At 35.2% G+C, this 20,682-nt stretch overlaps 1 protein-coding gene, 1 non-coding gene and 2 pseudogenes across 2 annotated transcripts; 1 reads left to right on the forward strand and 3 right to left on the reverse strand.

The window, feature by feature from the left end:
* Positions 1-4,211: 4,211 nt before the first annotated feature.
* On the reverse strand, positions 4,212-4,547 carry LOC145243692 (general transcription factor II-I repeat domain-containing protein 2 pseudogene; annotated as a pseudogene).
* A 173-nt stretch (positions 4,548-4,720) lies between these two features.
* LOC145243693 (general transcription factor II-I repeat domain-containing protein 2-like) lies at positions 4,721-5,179 on the reverse strand. Its single transcript, XM_080106751.1, has one exon. The coding sequence runs from the start codon at positions 5,177-5,179 to the stop codon at positions 4,721-4,723; it is 459 nt and encodes a 152-aa protein (XP_079962877.1).
* Positions 5,180-10,965: 5,786 nt separating this feature from the next.
* LOC145244129 (U2 spliceosomal RNA) lies at positions 10,966-11,165 on the reverse strand. Its single transcript, XR_013862985.1, has one exon. It is a non-coding gene; the product is annotated as a U2 spliceosomal RNA (small nuclear RNA).
* A 4,056-nt stretch (positions 11,166-15,221) lies between these two features.
* Positions 15,222-15,296, forward strand: LOC145244201 (U2 spliceosomal RNA; annotated as a pseudogene).
* Positions 15,297-20,682: the final 5,386 nt, after the last annotated feature.

A 20,682-nucleotide genomic window follows, 5' to 3' on the forward strand; every position in this document is an offset into this window, starting at 1 on the left:
TTTTCATGTTATTTTTAACACTAAAATTAAAAGGATTATTTAAATTATTTAAAGCAATATTTATCTGCATCGCATACTAATTATGTAATTAATTTAAATGTTAAATCTATTTTCCAGCCTTATCTTAATATAAACAAATTATCGTTATTTTATAATTCCTTAATATCCATGTTCCCATTCAATATTAGCGAAACAGTCTAAGGGGCATAGCTCGATTCCTGCCGGCATTTATGGACTTATTATTTCATCAAACTTCATTTTTATTTCTCATCTGATATTTTTATTTTTATCTTTATAAATATCCAATGCTAAATTTGAAACATAGTTCTCACTTTGTTCTTTTTATAGTAATCTAGGTTCAATTTCTGACTTTACATTATACATATACTCTGATTTAGTCTATTTTTATCCACCATAATATATATATACATATATATATATATATATATATATATATATATATATATATATATATATATATATATAGAGAGAGAGAGAGAGAGAGAGAGAGAGAGAGAAAGACAGACAATCGGGCAGACAGACAGACAGACAGACAAAGAGATAGATAGATAGATAGATAGATAGATAGATAGATAGATAGATTTGATTTTCTTATCATTTTGTTCTGCGGATGGGGATAGATGCTAGAGATTCACTCGTTATCCCATACATTCCGACCGAGAGATCATTTTAAGATTTTAACCGTTCCTTTAAATGCAATTATTTATATCTCTCTTTCACTTGATTCACCGGGTATATTTGCAAGGTAATTTTTGACATTCTTTTTCATGAGTCTAGTTGCTCTATAATTACTAAGATAAAGGAGATCTTCCTAAGATTCCAGTGTCTTTTCATGCCGTACGTAAGACCTGGTATTTTGTTACCTTTGTCCTCTCTGCTCTGTTTAACCCAGCATCATTTTTTTTTCTTACCTTCATCCCAAACAAGACACATTGCCACTTGGACGTAAAGGGCTACTAATTGGAACCATGAAAAACAATTAAGATTATGGTTTCCGTTGCATTTGAACTTCTGCATATCAGTACAGTTTGGGAAGCAGGCAGCGGGAAAATAATTCCAAAGTCTATCTGTTCTGGGGAAGAAGCTATTTGAGTAGACAACTTTCTGACATTTAGGGACCTCAACACTGAAGTGGTGTGATTTTGCTGCTAAGCGAGTTTATCGGGAATATGTACGCCGGGGATATGTACAAGTGCAATGGGTTCATCAGACGACATTCCATTAATATATTTGTAAAACAGGCACAGGGATGCAACATTGCGGCGATGGGACAGGGGTTGGAGCCTATTTGACAAAGTGGGACCTATTAGATTGGAGACCCTTTTGTGGACCCTATCCGAGAGACTAGTGGTAGATGCACAAGCACAGATGTGGCAACAATACTCCATATATGGGCGAATGGAGGCCTTATAAAGGTACGGGATGCGTGAGCAATTTTCTAGCACGATAGAGGGAGCCCATATTCCGTACAGTAGCCTTCGCAATGTCCCCAATGTATTTATTCCAGTTCATATTTCCTGTGAATGTTAAGCCGAGGAGTTTGAAGGAAGAATTCTCAGGTAGGATGTTATTTGTCATGGATGTCGGTGGTTGGAGAGGTTTCTTGTAATTGTTAAAAGAGAACAGCTTAGTCTTACTAGCATTAAATATTATCATCCATTTACGTCCCCATTCAACTACGAACAGGAGGTCATTTTCTAATAATTCGGCCATTGTCTTGGATGTGTGTACATCTGTTCTTCCCCCATGCATGTTATAGAGCGTTGTGTCATCAGCAAATATACTCATCTCGAACTCAATATTATCAGGACGTCATTGATGAATATCAGGATTAATAGTGGTCCAAGGATCGACCTCTGAGCCACTCCGCATTAATGTTATGCTACTTGGATGAATGGCCATCAATGACAAACTGAATGATCCTATTGTCTAAGAAGGATCTAATTATATTTAGTATTCATTCAGTCATACCATATGATTTAATTTTCATTAGCAGCTCCTCATGCCAGAATTTGTCAAAGGCCTTGGATATATCGGGGGTTACAGCCCTGGCTTCACTCGTCTTATCCAGTGCATGGTATATGCGTTCAGAGATGACTGTTAAAATATCTGCAGTAGAACGATATTTCCTAAATCTGCACTGTTTGTAAGAAAGATTAGCTTTTGCAAGGTGGTGGACTAGTGCTTGATTAATAAGCATCTCGAAGATTTTACCGAAGAGGGGGAGGAGACTTATGGTGCGATAATTGAGAGGGTCGGCCCTTTCGCCAAAATTCTTGTACACTGGTACCACAGAGGCCATCTTCCAGCTATTAGCGAAACAGGATTCAGCAAGGCATTTTCTGTAGAGTTTGGAAAGTACAGGGGCTAGCTCAACTGAGCATTTCTTAATTAATTTAGCAGGGATGAGATCAGGCCCATACGCCATGGACATGTCTAAGTGTTTTATGACATCGTGGACATGTGAAGGGGTGATTTTCAGATCATCAATTGTGGAAATTTGGGAGGGAGTTGTTTGTTGGCTTTATGGTGGAGTTGGAGGCGAATCGCCGAGCAAACAGTTCCGCCTGTTCGGTTGCTGTGCATGCAACCTTCCGATTGTTGCATAGTGGGGAATTACTGGTTGTCCTTTATTCATCACACTATTATAAATTTTCCAGAAATCGCAAGCTCCTATCTTCTGCGACTCTATGCGTTCCCTGGTTGTGTCATCATGTCTTCTTTTGGCTGTGGTACGGGGGCATTAACTTCTACTCAGATTTATTCTTTCTTCTTCTTGCCCAATATCATTGAAAATTCAGTGAACTTAATACCATGATACCATCCTGGTTTGACATATTCTGTTGGTAAATAAATACTTTATAATTGAATGCCAAGTATTCATTATTATTATTATTATTATTATTATTATTATTATTATTATTATTATTATTATTATTATTCCTTGTCTCGTACTTAACGGTATTTTTTCTACAAGACTACATTGTCATAGTTTTCAAACACAACTCCTTTGACACTACGCACAATGCTTCACGCAAACTACAACATCCTCATTATATATATATGTGTGTGTGTGTGTGTGTGTGTGTGTGTGTGTGTGTGTGTGTGTGTGTGTGTGTGTGTGTGTGTGTGTGTGTGTGTGCGCTCCCTATATTGGTTTGAGCATATTGGGGGACGAAATAACAAACTGCCTCTTGCGTAAAAAGCAATGCTCTTTGTGTAAATAAATGGAGCTTAGGTCGTTTGGGCACTTTTTATAACATTGTAATGTCACATATACATCCCAGCAGCAGCATAATAGCGTAACGGCGAGAGGCGCTGACTGTCGCTCGCCTGGGCCAAATATGTCAAACTCAGAGCCCCTCAGTTTGTGTTGGCATGAGGGATGCGCTCCTACAATATTAATCAAAGTCGTTAAATAAAAATCATTGCTGAATATGTTTCTTTTACCGGTAATTTAGAAACATGCAATAGTTTCGTCATATTCAAGAATGTAAAATAAATGTACTTGCAGTTTAACAAAAGAATATAACAAAGGAAATTAGCATGACATATAAATCTGTTCTTTATTTCGATATAACGAAAATTTAAAAAGCAACATACATAGCCAACATGTAATGGAATGCAACAAATGCAATGCACATGAATTAGAATTCAAAATGAACATTTATTATCAAGTACTCAAACATGTTTCGTGTTTTGTCCTACGGTTTGACACCTCTTGTTCTTGACAAGCTTTGGTATATCTGGCTGAAGTTTATGCGTATTTCCGAGAAGATAAGTGTTTGTCAGTCAATCTAGTTCTCTGAGAAGTCTTTATTAATTTCATGAAAGAAAATAATTGTTCGCACAAATAGGTGGAGCCAAACATTGCTACAATCCGTGCGACAAACTTTCTGAAATTTATAAACCTTTTCAGAAGGTATGAAAAGAAATCAGGTATTGCCACTTCAAAATACTTTGCTCTGAGTAAAGAACCTGACTGCATTTCTAACAGTTCCATTTGTAGGCTTTTATCTGCCTTAGTAACATCAAAAGTAAACGGTGCTGTGAATAATGCAAACTCTTACTCAAAATATGAAAAATCACGAAATCTTTTTCGAAACTCCTTTGACAATGATTTCAGGTGACTGTCATACTTGGCAAAACTTAGTGCTGACTTAGTATTAGTACTATTTTTTTAGCTATTTTCACGTAGGAAAAGAAATTAAATTTTCATTTGAGACTTGTGACTTCCATAATCTCAACTTTGTAATGAAGCATTTGACGTCATCATACAACCGAGTGATGAGCTTGTTTTTACCTTGTAATTTCAAATTGAAATCGTTTAATTGTGCCGTAATGTCCACAGCAAAAGCCAGATCCTGGAGCCAACTTTCATCTTTCATTTCATCAGTGTTTCCACCTATCACCTCCAAAAATGTGATTATTTCTTGTCTTAACAAATAAAATCTTTTCAACACTTTGTGAAATGATAACCAGCGTACATATGTGTAGAATGGAACATTGGTGAACTGATTATCCATATCTTGTAACAACTGGGTGAATTGACAGTGGTTGAAAGAACGACCTCTGATATAGTTCACTGTCTTTATGATTAAACTAAGCACATGATCCAATTTTAAAATCTTTGAACACAAATTTTAATGACGAATAATACATTGGAAATGTGGAAATGACAAATCCGGATGTAAATTCTTTATTTTTGCTTGTAACTTACAACACCATTATGTCTGCCAACCATATTCGCTGCACCGTCAGTAGACAAGCATATAAGATTGCTCAAATCTAAATCATATTCATGCAGAACCTGTTCAACGTTCTCAAATATGTCCTGGCTTGTTCTAGTGTCATGCATAGGGATTAGTTCAATCAGTTCTTCATAAATGTCACAGGCCCTGATGAAGACCGCAAGCTGTGCTATCTCAGTGATATCGACAGTCTCATCAATTGTAAGTGAAAACTGTTCAAATCTTAATGATTCAGCTTTCAACTGTTGGTTCAAATCACTTGACTTTTCATCAATCCGTTCAGCAACAGTGTTCCTGGTAAGGGAAATATTTTTGAACATGTGTGCTTTTTCCGGACACACAACTTCGGCCGTTTTTATAAGGGATTGTTTCACAAAATCTCCTTCGGTGTAGGATTTCCCATGCATCGCTATCAATCGACTGAGTTCATATCAATCGACTGAGTTCATAGCTTGCAGTAACGGAAGTGACATTTATTTTCTGACTTTTTGTAAAAAAAAGGCCTGTTGCTGTGTCAAGTTAACCGTCAATTCTTTGAGCATTGAAACACGCATGGTGCCTTCATATTTATTATAAGGCAGATGATTCATTTCATAATGTCTTTGCAGGTTATACGCCTTCGGCATAGAAATATGGTTATTGCAAATTAAACAATGTATATTTCCATTCACTTCTGTGTAAAAATTCTGTAGTTCCCATTTTTTCTTGAACCACTCACCCTTCTTCATTTACCTTTCTTTTTTTTTCTTAGTCGCAGAAGCACTAGCCATTTTAAAAACGATGTACAATCTGGAAAATTAAAAAGTCCAAATAAAATCAAACACAACGATAAATATTTATAAAATATCAATAAAAGCAGTTATCACAAAAGAACAGTATTACCCGATTCATATTTTTTGTTATAAAAGTCAATTTTAATAAAAAGTACACAATAGTAAAAAATTTTGATATTTAAAGAAAAAATAATATTGTTGATAGAATTGCTTTCTTTACTGTCGTTGTTGCTGTTATTTCTCTGATTAATGCCTAAAAATATTTATTAATGAAAAATAAAACAAATTCAACTTTGTGAGCAGAAACCATTTATAATTTTAATTGCAACAAAACTTAATTTTACAAAACCCATAACCAACAGAAGATTACATTTTTCGAAGGGACAAGTTTTTGTCTTATCACCGGTAATTTAGCTTTATTGGCCCTCAGAGAAACAAATCCCAAAAAAAGAAAGAAAAGAAGGACTTACAGCGTCGGTGTAGAACGTCAAGGTAAGAGTGAAAAAAGATAAGCTACCGCTGGGACAGCATGTTGGCGTGCAGGGAAAAAGGAAGTAAATGACACCACCGGAAGTCGGTGTAGAGCTAAAAAAGGTACCCTGCGCAAGAAAGGGAAACTAATGTGGGCTCAGTATCAAAACTTTTTTTGATACTGAACCCACATATCGAAAGCTTTCAACGTCACAAACACAACTGTCACGACTTCTCATTACTTCCCTTAGTCTTTACTTTCCTAAAGCGAGGATAGATGAGAAATTTTAACTACTTTTCGAACTCACCTCTTATTGTGATCTTTTTTCTTTTCTTTTTTTCTCCTTGATTTTTCCAAGTTACTTAAAATTGTCTGTGGGACCGCAATTCTGCTTCTTACGGCCGCATGCGGCCCGCCGACCGCATGTTTGACATGCCTGACCTAGGCAGTTGCTGATCTAGCCGCACTGGTGAGCTGTGATACAGCGAAACAGTAAGGCATGTCGATGACTATATGTGTGCGTGTGTGTTGCTTGACAAAGACAATTTTCAAAATCTATTACTTGATTGTTACAACGGACGTTTCAAGAACATTACTTGTCCAGTTCTGTTTAAAAAAAAAAAGATGATAATGCAAATGCAATTCGTTATACACAAGTGAGATTGTTGATCAGTTTCAAAACTGTGGAAATCACGTCTTTAGTTCGGTTAATAAAATACTGAGATAATCCCCTTGTAAATTGTCTGGATAAAATTCCCTAGTTGAAACGGATGAAGGTCTAAGAAATCTTTGTCTGATTGATAGCAAGCAATCTCCCTTGAAGTATTTTTATATAAAATTAAATGGCTCAGTTTGTGTGTGTGTGTGTGTGTGTATGTGTATTTTATATTATATATTTTCTAGCCATTCGTTGTATAGTCTCCTACTTTTTTTAAACCCCTTTTTCTTTTATTAGAAAAGTAACCAATAAAAATGTTATTTACCCTTTTTCTTTGTTAGTTACTTTTTTATTAATTGCCTTTTTTTATTAATTACTTTTTCATTAGTTACTTTTTTATTAGTTACCTTTCTTCTTTATTATTACCTTTCTTTTTTTATTAGTTGCCATACTTTTTTATTAGTTACCCTTCTCCGTTACTTTTTATCAATTACTTTTCTTTTTATTAGTAACCTTTCTTTTTTTTTTTTTAACTTTGTTCCTTTCCTCACTTTTTCTACCGTCTTAATTTTCTTGTTTATCTCTAATTACCACTTTTTTCTTTCTTTCTCTCCTCTTTTCCCAACTCACTCCCATGTTAGCCCTATCTGTTTTATAATAATAATAATAATAATAATAATAATAATAATAATAATAATAATAATAATAATAATAATAATAATAATAATAATATAGTATAAGGCGCCGTTTTTTCAACTTCCATTCATTTGTAGCTCATTGCCTTTTTACTTATTTTAAAACAACCATCTTTTCATAACTCCCCGACTTTTTCACATTCCTCTTTTTTACATGCTCATCTCACTTACTAACCTTCTTACTTTTATTATCTCCCTTCTTTTCTCTGCTGGCCCATTTTTTTCGACGCTCCTCTTTTTATAACTACCCGTCCTTTGTAACCCTCTTTTCCTGAATACCTCCATCTCAGTTTTAACCCATTTTTTATTAAATTTTACTCTCTTTCGAATCCGCTCTTTTTTCTTTTTTTTTTTTTTATTCTACTCTTATTATGTCTGACTAGATTACGTACTTCGCATTCGTTTCGTTTAACTCTTTTCTCTCAGACTTCTAAGTAGATTTTTCTCTGTCTGTTTCCATTTGTCTTCGTTCTTTTACATTTTACGTTCCTTCCTATCCCAGCTTCACAAAGAATTTCTTTATAAATCTTTACTGCACGTTTCCGGTCCCTTCATTCACACCTGTCCTTTCTTCTGTCTATTCTATTTCTCCGTTTACCAACAAGTGACAGTAATCATTTTTCTTTCAAATCGGCGCATCGAAAACTGGAAACAACCGACTTCCTCTTCAGCAAGTTGCTGGCGCCAAGCATTCTAGCTAATCTGCATGAAAACGGAGCGCGTGATCGTAAAACTAAACAAGGATTTGCTGATTAAGCACGTTATGCGCATGCGTGATTAAAGTGCGCCAAAAACCAAATACTCGCTCACTCAAACACGCCAGAGATTTATTACAGATTAATAAAACTTAGATGCGCTTTTCTCTGTCTTGCATCCGGGTTAAAATCAAATTTGTAAATTGAATTTAATTTTGCGCTTCAAAATTATTTATATGATTATTCGTATTGTTTGGATTCTTCGGACTAATGTTTTCTTTTTTAATGTTATTTTCACAACGTTTCGGTCGATGTGACCTTCGACTTTCTTCAGGTGTATCTTATCAAACGGTGATCTTTCTGTTGAACTCGGGAATCTGCGCAGAATTTCAAACAGAACTTTTTATTTAATCATCGTGGATAGCATGTTCTCGTTCCATCAGCCACAAAGTCCTAAGTAATTCGTAATTGTATTTTTAGATGATGCTCGCACTGAGAATTAAATCTTCAACTCCCAGAAGAGTGTAACTTTCAAAACTGAATTTTATCAATTACTCTATCTACTGTGCCACGAGACAATAATTACATTTTATTCAATCATGGCTTACAGAATGGAAGCATGCTATTCTCGTCAATTGAATAAAGGGTTCCATTCGAAATTCCGTGCAGATTTTCAAGTTTGACGGAAAGACTTCCAAGTACGACAAGATACACCTGAAGATGGTCGAAGGTTATATCGGCCAATACGTTGTGAAAATAACATTCAAAATGAGAAAAGTTGTGCAAAGAATCTAAATAATACGAATTTAATCTCATTTGAAAATAAATAATTAAAAGTGTAGTATCTGTTAAAGATTCATTTTTAAATATGAATAAAGATATTGTCATTGTAATTTAGTATTCAACTGTTTATATATATATATATATATATATATATATATATATATATATATATATAATTATAAAACTCAAATGACCTTGTAACGAGTGATGTAACCCACTTTTCGGTTTACGACATCTGGTTGCGTATGCGCGCATAAACATTAACCCATAACAACGTAAACAAATAAACACAAATCACTTCTTTTGCAGATTTTGACCTGCGCACTGAAATATTAATGTTACTATGTCGAAATTATTATTTAACATAGGAAGAGTGGGGTGTTTTGCAACTATTCTTTATTACTTTATTACAACTATACTGTCGCTATTTTCTTACAACTAAACAACTTTAATCCGTTGACAAACATAAGAACAATTGTAGTAAAACCAAGATTACTACTACTACTACTACTACTACTACTACTACTACTCTCTATCTGTCTCTTTTCCTTCCTTCCTTTTTTATTTTTATTTTTACATTTCTAGAAATAAATAGTTGTTGAGAACGGTGAATTTGTTGACACATTTACTAATCTGTTTCAATATTAGTTTTATTTTATTTTATTTTTTGCTTCAGGTTTTATTAATTATCTTTTTTTAATTTTAAGTTTCTATAACTTGGTTGAAGGATTCCATTATGGGTTTGTTCATTCTTATAGGTAGGTCCATGTGCGTTTTTGCTGCTAAATGACTTTCGTCGGCGTTCGATTCGTAGGAAAATCATGTTTAATTTTCGATTTTTGAGCGATTATTCGGAAAAATAAGTAACTTTACACGAACATGGAGGATTTTTTTCATGTTTGAGTGATCCGGCCGTGATTTTTCATTTTAATATAATTTCATAGAAATGTTTCTGTTATGTCAAAAAAAAAAAAAATTCTTTATGTCACAAGTGTCACGCTCATACATGAATTCCATAATATAACATACTGACCCAACGGGTCACAGGTAGTATAGTATATATACATATACACATATATATATATATATATATTTATATATATATATATATATAGTTTTTAAATTTAACATACATTAAGTTTTGACTATTTATTATAAGATATAAAGATATATACATAATATATTTATACACACACACGCGTGCGCGCACACACAAAAAGAGAAATATACACATATGTGTGTGCGCGCGTGTGTGTGCGTGTGTGTGTGTGTGTGTGTGTGTGTGTGTGTGTGTGTGTGTGTGTGTGTGTGTGTGTGTAATATATTTCTCTTTGTTTTTCTGTCGATCTGTCCATTCTACATACATTTTCTTGTAAAATATAGGACCGATCTGGCTGAAATTTTGTAATAACTAGGGCTAGGACAACAGCATATTCTTTTCATTGTTTTGACTTTCGAGTGTGTATTCGTTGATATTTTATATGCTTTTATATAGAGTGATGTGGGTCTCGGTTGATTAACTGTGTCTAACTGTGTTGCATATTTTCTGTAGAGTCAAAAGAATGAAACAACATTCTGTTGTCATAGCCTAGTAATTATTGTGATATTTGTTCGATACTTGTTCGATGCACAGTTAGTGATTAATAGGGATTAAAAGTTGCTAGAAATTGATGCTAAGATGAACACAAATTTAACCACATTCAACCATCAATTTGCCATAAAGCACTCGTTCGATTCGAGGTCAAAGGTCAGTAGAATTTCCAATTGCATAATGGTACAGTATTATTAAAGAATACAGAACTATTATTAATTCACAAGCATGGCAGATATTTGTTTACATTGAACTTGAAAACGACAACGTTGTAGTCTATAGGAAAGAATTGTGCGGTAATGTGTTCCATAGGCGAGAAGATATTTTGTTCACAGAAGTTCCGTTTTATTTTAGGTGCACAGAGGGAAAACAGGGGTTTCTTTTGCCGTGTTGATAGAACTTTTTGCAGAGAAAGTTTGCGGGAGGGGGTAAACCGCAGCTTGAATCTCTGTAAAGCACTTACCACGGAAATATAGATAGAGTATAAAAAGACAACAATGTGGGTTATGATTGCAGAGAAGCAAGGATATAATCTCCCACTAGATTGCGAAGTGAATGCTATACTCTGTCAGAGGACATCCTCAGATGCGGCAGTATTAGGAACAAAAATAAAAATTGCCTCAGTCTAGAAGGGGTTCTCCTCCACTGATCGAGGACAGAAAAGTTGAAGTGCAGCAGCAGAACAGATACGACACTTTGTTCCTAGCCAAAAGGCCAAGATAAGAGGTTTGAACTGTAACGAATACGGTTTGAGCGTAACGGCCACATAACTTTATTGATAACTATTATTTGTGTTATTGAATTAATTTTATATTTCCCATATTTTTCCTTAATCATGAATTATAGTTTTTCAGTGTATCTACGTACGAACGATTTTACATATGTGTTTATGTGTTAATAACTCTTTGTGTGTGTGTGTGTGTGTGTGTGTGTGTGTGTGTGTGTGTGTGTGTGTGTGTGTGTGTGTGTGTGTGTGTGTGCGCGCACGCGCTCGAGATCCAAATATGTAAGAAACGATGACTGGTTCCAAAATGTCCGATGTCATGAACTGGGATTGCGGCTTCCTGACGTTTGCATATATCACAGGCAAACCCAAGCCCTACGTGTGCGAGTGTCAGCCTCAGAGCATGAACACTTTGACGTGAATGTGAGGGTATTATTTAAGAAATACTGCCGTCAGTTGACATCGATTTTTGAGAGTTCGATTGCAAAACGTGATAAACGTCATACTCAAAATTACGAAGCTATTACTATTAAAACGGTTGCATTTTAGCATACAATCAAACTCCACAATGCCAAATTTTATTTAATAGGATACCAGCATAATTTATCTTTGCTTTCAATCAAAATCAAGATTTTAGTCTACGAGGGTCGTTCCAAAAACAAAAATATTAAAAAGCTACAAAGACCATTAAAATGAGCGAACGTCTCTGATTTAGAATTTATTATTCTACATAGTCACCATCCTTTTCAATGCGTTTTTGCCAGTTTCTTTTGATGTCTCGATCGTAAAAGTCCGGAGCGCACTTTGTCACTTACATCTAAAATCACTCTGAAATCGACGACCCTATCTCCTAACTGTTTTGACATCAACTGCATCGGCTTCGTTAACGTTCAACAGGCGCAGGTGAATGTTGATCGGTTCATTTATTTTTGCATGGAGGGATTAAATGATACATCTCTACTTCTGATGCATGTCTATGACAGAGATTGATTTCTTACAGTCTCGCATCGTCGGTATCTGCAACAGAGAGATGAAACGTCCAGGTCATGAATGTCATAACAATACAGTTTGTTATTCCCTGTAATGGAACGGAATAAAAAAAATAATAGGAGGCATTACCGTTGGAACGCCGCACGTAGATCTAATATTTTTATGGTTTAAGGTCGCAACTTAAAACTAGTCGGATTTATCGCGTTTTGCATTTAAACGTTTTAGTCATAAACCGAACGTAAGTGATTGATTTGATAATGTGTCATTTCAATTATTAAAAGCTAAACTGGAAGTAGTGCATTTAGACATATATGCGTACAAATTATATTTTGCCAGAAGACATTTAATCTGGAGAAACGCTATGTACTTTACTGCCCTAGTGTTTGCTGACCAAACGGGATTATTTCGCGATCAAACCATAGGCCAGTGAGTTGAAATTATTAATATCGAATAGAATCATTACTTACAAAAGATATCTGCTTCTAAGCCTTTTCTTAATTCAAATCCAAAGCATAAGAAGGAACTACGGTATTTAAGTACGTTTTAAGCGAGTAAAAATAAGTAATTATAACTCTTGCGAACAGTCTCACCGAGCGCCAGACGGTCAGGTAGCCCACACCACGAGTGCGTTGGAGTTGGAGCGAAGATAGAGGAAGAGGAGGAGGATTGAACGGATAATGAATGAAACAGGTGCCGTATCTACCCTCTGTCCCCTTCCACATATATAAAACAACCGTTGTCGAATAGGGAAGAGGGGGGGTCAGTTGCAGCTGTTTAATTATCACCTTCAGGAAAGCAACAAGTTGGTCAATACACCTAGAGTTGGAATATTGCCTGATACTTATTTGCAAAGAAAATAAAACGTTCTTCAAACCAATGAGAAAATACAAACAAATTTATTCTTTTACAAGGGAGTTACCAATTATCAATGCCTGAAAGCCACTCGAGGATAAAGGTTAATGGGTGTAAGGTGGTCAGTGAGACAATAACGTAACGATCGGTAGTGGGTTCGACCGACGATATTCCATTTCTTTAAAGCCGTGCAATCTTGGAATCTATGCAATGTTGGAGATGGTAGGCGAATGCAAGCGATACCCTACGTATACTCTCTATTTCTCTCCCCCCTCTCTATCACTCTTTCTCTCTCTGTTGCCACAAGGTACTATTCTTCTCCATTCAAATCACAACATCTTAGGCCTCACAGTTGCAGACGAAATAATACTAGTAATACAACACATAAGTAATACAAACGTCATAGCAATTAATTTGATTATTTTTGTGTTTGTATTATAGTGGTTAGCGTACAGGAAAGTGTTGTTGTAGTGTAACCGATGTAACTATTAGTTAATCTTTAGTCAAATATATATATTCCTGAAGGACACTGAAAATGAGACATAAGTATTATGTTTAATGTCTTAACTTTTTTTATAATAAATAATGAATCACTTTTTATTTTTAAAATTACCTATACAATATGTCTATATATTACATTTTTAGGACGTTTTCATCCAATTTAATATTTGACAATAATACAACTACCACAACTAACAAATGACATAATTCATTTTTAATTCTTTTTTGTGTTGCTATCATAGTGCAGCATTTTTGTGTTATTGAGTAAAAATGAGTCTATATTCAGAAGGAGGCGTTGATATATTTCAAGTGTTGAAAAATCGAGCTAGTGTCAGAGAAATGCATGGTTAGCCAAAGAGAAAGTATTGTTGTAGTATAACCAATATAACAATTAATTTTTCTATAGTCGAGGGTACATACTTTTAAAAAACATTGATACTGATATATAAATACTATGTTTTATGTTTGAAAAAAAATTTATAATAAATGATGAATGTTATTCTATATCTGCAATTAATGGAAGATATACACCTATGTATTATATTTTTGGAAAGATTATTTATCCAAATAAAAATTGAGATACACTTGAGTACAATAGAATAAATAGTTCTACAATAGGACTAAATACATTTAAAGGGCTGATTGGGAGTCCATCAGAGACCACATTAGAGACGCCACAAGGAGTAATATATTTTCTCTTCCTGTTGAAGTGCGTAAATGAGGCAACTGAATGGATCAAAGCAGACAATGAAGTACGTGTTCTCACGTGGAAATTACATCGCAAGCCACACTCTCCCAAACGGCTTTCTATTTAAACGATTTCGCAGTTTGTTTGTATCTTTTTAGTCTCGTGCAAGCGACTCTATAAGTCACACCATCGGTCGGTCAGTCGGCCTGTCCGTAACACTTTTGTGCTTGGCCTTTTTGGTTATGATCAAAGGTCTGTTGCTAATAGATGCTGGTCTTAGCTTTTTAAGCTTTTCTTGGCCTTTTGGCCAAGATCAAAGTGTAGTTGGCTATGTGCCTAAGTTTTTTGTTCATCGTTGATTTTTTTTCTGTATTTTTTTTTACATGAATAAAAGATTTAATATCTCAAAGTGTAGTATCTGTTCCGGCAGATGCTGCAAGCTATGACTAGCTATGACTAGCAAAGACCAGATGTGGGGGCAACCCCACATGCCTGACCTTTAACCAGCTCCCATTTCCCACCTCTCGGGAGCTGGTCCCCTTTTTTCCTTCACTCCTCACATTAAAAATCGGCCTTGTGCCTAATTTTCTCGGTGGGGGAGCAAATAAATACCATCTTTTCCGGCAGATACTACAAGCAAAGACCATATGTGGAGGTGACTCCAAATATCAGACTTTGGTCAATGTAGGGGCAAACCTTCATACCAACAGTTACTATCCAGCTCCCATTTCCCACCTCTCGGGAGCTGGTCCCCCTTTTCCCTCCCCTCCCTCTCTCTCCACATTAAAAAACGGCCTTGTGCTTAATTTGCTCAGTGGTGAAGCAAATACATACATACTGCAAGCAAAGACCATATGTGGGGGCAACCACACATATAAGACCTTGGTTAATGTAGAGGCAACCCTTCATACCAATTGTCACTATCCAGCTCTCCTACTCCCCGGGGAGGTGGTTCCCACTTCCTCTTCACTCCTCACATTAAAAATCGGCCTTGTGCCTAATTTGCTTGGTGGGGGAGCAAATAAATACCCTTTTCTTGGCCTTTTGGCTAAGATCAAAGTGTAGTATCTGTTCCGGCAGATGCTGCAAGCAAAGACCATATGTGGGGGCGGCCCCCCATATAAGATCTTGGTCAATGTAGGAGAAACCCTACATACCAATTCTCACTATCCAGCTCCCCTACTCCCCGGGGAGTTGGTCCCAATTTCCCTTTCACTCCTCACATTAAAAATCGGCCTTGTGCCTAATTTGCTCAGTGGGGGAGCAAATAAATACCCTTTACTTCGCCTTTTGGCCAAGATCAAAGTGTAGTATCTGTTCTTACAACATGATGTACTTATTGTGATATAAAGTGGGGGATCACTTTTCTGTATTAATTTAATGTAAAATGATCACCAACTTTACAACCAGTCAGTCTTAAAGCCATTCAAGTCATTCTCCAGATCATTCAAGTTGTTTTTAAAGGATTCCAGTTATTGTTTAAGCATTCAAGTCATTCTTAAGGTCATTCAAGTCATCCTTAAATTCATTAAAGTCATTCTAAGTCATTTTCTTTTTATTTATTTAAATCATTTCAGCCCATTTTACGGTCATTTTAGTTTATCTTTAAGAATTTCATGTCAATCCTACATTCACGCATTCATTCATTACACAAGAGCACGCGACTAATGACTATCGGCCTTGTTTCTGTAATTCTGGGTTAAGATTGTAAACTGTTTTTGCTACTTTTTCGACTTTTCTTATCACTCTAAAATAAGTTGAGTTTTTGGTCTTGCCTCTTCTCATTTATTTCACATCCCGTCAGATTTATTCCACCACCAGCCTGGGTGGCCGGCGTTGCCCGGGTGGTAGTAGGCAGGCAGGCTCGAACACGTACCGCGAAGGAGGAAAAGAACATGAAAATAAAAACGTGACGTCTTCGCGCAATAGCCCATCGCCAAACCGGAAGTGGCGAAGGTTTAAATTAAGGCTAGCCAATCGAACAGAGCGGATGATTTTCGAAAATATCAGCGAAAAAAGCGATCCCTCCTTGTAGAAAAGTGTCCAGTTGAGGATGAAGGAATGAATGTTTTTAGCCAATTTTTCGATATTTGTCGTCCAAAGGGTCGAGCTTCAAAACGATATCGATCTCGTGAAAATCTGTCCTCTCTGTCGAAATTTTTAGGAAGACATACATACATTTAAACAGACAGATGATATTTATATTATAGACTAGCGGGGGTACCCGGCGTTGCCCGGGTGTTCGGAGGTGTGTGTTGATGGGGCGGGGGGTAGATTAAAACAACCCTGTTAAAAAAAACGTTGGCCGGTTGTTTGGAGGTGTAAAAGAAAACAAAATAGTTTTAGTAGAAAGGTAGGCTGGAACCCAAAAACGTTTGACGCGGAGGTGGAAAGGAAATGGAAAAAAAACCCTGCGACCTAACCATCTCGACCACGGGAACAGATGAATTGATAAGTGTGTTAAGTTGACGTTTATAAACCGAAATTAGCAGGTGCGACAACGTTAAGTGTCGTGATGTTTGACCTAGTTTTGTGCTGGAAGCCAGTTTCTGTTTTCCCCGCTACGCGACGATCAAAAAATATCTCGAAAATAGCTTGTAAAAGTCGGGTAAATTAAAGCGAAGTAAAAAACACACACACACAAAAAAAAAATAATCTAAGGCAAACGAACGATGTTAAATGTAAAAATCGAAAAAACAAAAAAGAAAACAGAAAAACGAACGTTAAAACTAAAAACCAAAAAAATAACACGTGAAAAATGGCTTAAATAAGCCTGTTTCGATATTAAAATTTAAAAAAATCGGTGGGTACCCGGGTGTTTTGGGGTGTGTGGTCGGGGTGGGGGTGTTAATGAAAACCTAAGAATAAGCGAAGTAGAAAAACAACAGAAAAACGAACGTTACGTGAAAAATGGCTTAAATAACACTGGTTCACTATTTAAATTTAAAAAATCGAAAAAAAAAGACATTTCACACCACGATTCGAACCCAAAACGTTTAGATAACGACCCAACGTGTTAACCAACTGAGCTAACACGACGGGTGAAAATTTAGCGTTTTTGGCCAATTTTTCGATATTTTTCGGGCGAAGGATGGAGCTTCAATATGATACCGAGTTTGTGAATTTTTGTCGTGTCCATCGAAAGTTTTTAGCAGACACACAAACATACACATATACATACATACATTTTCGCTTTATATATACAGACTAGCGGGGGTACCAGGCGTTTCCCGGGTGATTCGGGGTGTTTGTGCTCTTAAATAAAAAAAAAAGCGGCGGGAGGGTAAAAACTTTTGGTAAGTTGGTGGGATCGAACCCGAAGCCCTGGAGCGAAGTTGGAAAATAAAATGTGAAAAAAACATGAACCGTTCGACCAGCCAGAATGAGTTACTGAAAGAGGTTTGAATTTATTTAAGTAAGAACAAAATTTACAGGTGCCCGCAGGGAAGTCGTAGAGTTAACATTTTGTACGGGCGTTACGACGACGACGACGACGACGACGTAAGCAATAGCTATTCAGCAGTTTACAGATTCTGCGGAATGACCAGGTTTGTTTGTTATAAGCGAAGTAAAAAAAGAAAACGTTAAAACTTGTCTGAAAAATAAAGCAGGGGGTAATCAAAACATCGAAAAAAACACAAAAAATAACGTAAGGCAAACGAACGATATTAAATGTAGAAATTGAAAAAACAAACAAAAACAAAAAAAAGGCAAACGAACGATGTTAAATGTAAAAATCGAAAAAAAAAAGAAAAAACAAAAAGGCAAACGAAGGATGTTAAATATAAAAATCGAAAAAACAAAAAAAAAACAGAAAAACAAAAAAAAACAGAAAACCGAACGTTAAAACTTAAAAAAAAAAAAAAACACGTGAAAATGGCTTAAATAAGCCTGTTTTGATATTAAAATTAAAAAAATCAGTGGGTACCCGGGTGTTTTGGGGTGTGTGGTCGGGGTGGGGGTGTTAATGAAAACCTAAGAATAAGCGAAGTAAAAAAAACAACAGAAAAACGAACGTTACGTGAAAAATGACTTAAATAACACTGGTTCAATATTTAATTTAAAAAATCGAAAAAAAAAAGACATTTCACACCACGATTCGAACGCAAAACGTTTAGATAACCACCCAACGCGTTAACCAACTGAGCTAACGCGACGTACATGAAATTTAGTCAGTTCTTCAACTATTTAAAGTAAATCAGGTCATGACATCATCTGACGCATGCATAGAACCGGTCGTCGTCACGAGAGGACGGTTTTGGTTGACCGCCCCCTGTCGAGAATTGTCGATTTCGGCGTGAAAAATTAACGTTTTTGGCCAATTTTTCGATATTTTTCGGGCGAAGGATGGAGCTTCAATATGATACAGAGTTTGAGAATTTTTGTTGTGTCTGTCGAAAGATTTTAGCAGACACACAAACATACACACATACATACATACATGTTCTCTTTTATATATATATATAGATTACACATGTGTGTGTTTCATAATCAACTAATATCGCATGGTCTGTTTTCACAGTCCAAGTGTGCATGCACATATATCCATACATCTGTCTACCCCTATCGTGTTCTATCTCATTATATCTATCAGTTTTCTTATAAATGTATCTGTCTATATATCTATCAATCTAAAAACAGAAAACATCAATATTAAAGATCCGCCATGATTGAAACGAAGCCAAGAATACCAGCAGATGGTTTTATTGAAAATTTCCTTTGTAAACAACTCCTCCCTCGACCCTGACACTCTTCTACTTCTTTTTTTATCTCCTTGTTTATTTGTTTTTCTCATCCATATTTTTTATCTAGACTTTATCAATTTTAATAAAACACAAGTTTTCTGCATTTTTCCCCCGGCTCGCTTATTTTTAGATACCATGGTCTTAATAAATTCTGCAGGAAATATTTGCCATGTTAGAGAATCAAGTGTCTTTAAAGCTACAAAGCTGTGATTGGTTGAACAGAACACGTGATAGGTTCTATATAATGGAATGTTTGAAATATTCACTTACGAGTGGCCATTGGCTGTCGGTGCTGAATTTATGATTCAGTGATAGTGGTATATTTAACCGCCTGCCATACAAACGTAAATAATTTATTACTGGATTTTCTGGTTGAGGGTCGATAATTAGTATAATTTGGATTATTCGGACTACTGTTATGCACACAACGCTTTGGTCGATGTAACCTCCGACCTTATTTAGTTGTATCTTGTCAAACTTGGGAATCGTTCTGGCTGCACGGAATTTCGAACAAAACCCTTTATTACATCCACGTGGTTGCCATATATACGGCATAATCATGTTAACACACCGGTTCCCACTGAATTACCGAAGTTAAGCAACGTTGAACCTGGTTACTACTAAATGGGTGACCAGTTGGTACTTCCAGGTGTTGTATGTTCTCTACTCTTATCTCAGCATTGTTTCCAGTCGTCCTGGACTTCTCTTTGCGATTGGACTCAAACAGTGTTGATTCAGAAGATGTGTGGTTGAGATTGCGCAACCCTTGCCTCACAATTACATGTATAGCTACCTTTACAAAGAGTATCCCTTGTCTTTCGAGACTAAACGGAAGCATCGGTGGGCACACTCTCGTTACGTCATAAAAATACAATAGCGAATTACTTAGGACTTTCATTTGGTCATGACTGACGGAACAATTGCATGCTAATCCTCTGGATTAAATAAAAAGGGTTCCATTCCAAAGTATTTTTTTTAAATATATATATATATATATATATAAATATATATATATATATATATATATATATATATATATATTTAAACTTTTCATATTTCCTAAACATTTACATGAATAATATATATATATATATATATATATATATATATATATATATATATAGATATATATATATATAATTCATGTAAATGTTTAGGAAATATGAAAAGTTTTAAATTAAAAAAATAATCGTACAAAATTAAAGCTATTTTCATGGATACATGACAAAATTTTAGAAACATTGTTTTAGTTTTATTAAATGAATTTTTTAAGTACAATATTTAAAAAAAAAATGTTATGAAATTTTAAATCATTTAAATATTTAAATATATTTTCTAAAAATAATTTTCAAGTTAAAAAAATATCCTGAGTTGAATTATATATTAACACTTAAATAGATTAAATACAGCGACGATGATATCTTTATTTAATAAAGAGGTAGGATGATTTTAACGAATAATTGTAAATATTAACTGGTCAGTTCTGTAGTTTAGCTTTATATTATAATAAAATGAAATGAGTCATGATAAAATAGAAAAACAAAAGAAGTTTTAGGGAGAGAAAAATGAAGACAGGGAAGGGAATCGGGAATTATTTTAAAATACTAAATTTTCAGAAGATAAAGATTATAGCAATATACGATATGTTGTTCAAAAGTAATGCCTTATATATTTTTTTCTTGCTCGAATGTAGTAAAAGGAATTACAAATTTCATTGTTATGATGACTAAACTTATGTATTCA

This window comes from Euprymna scolopes, chromosome 22, assembly GCF_053919585.1.
Source record: "Euprymna scolopes isolate OS-2025 chromosome 22, ASM5391958v1, whole genome shotgun sequence".
NCBI lineage: Eukaryota > Metazoa > Mollusca > Cephalopoda > Sepiida > Sepiolidae > Euprymna > Euprymna scolopes.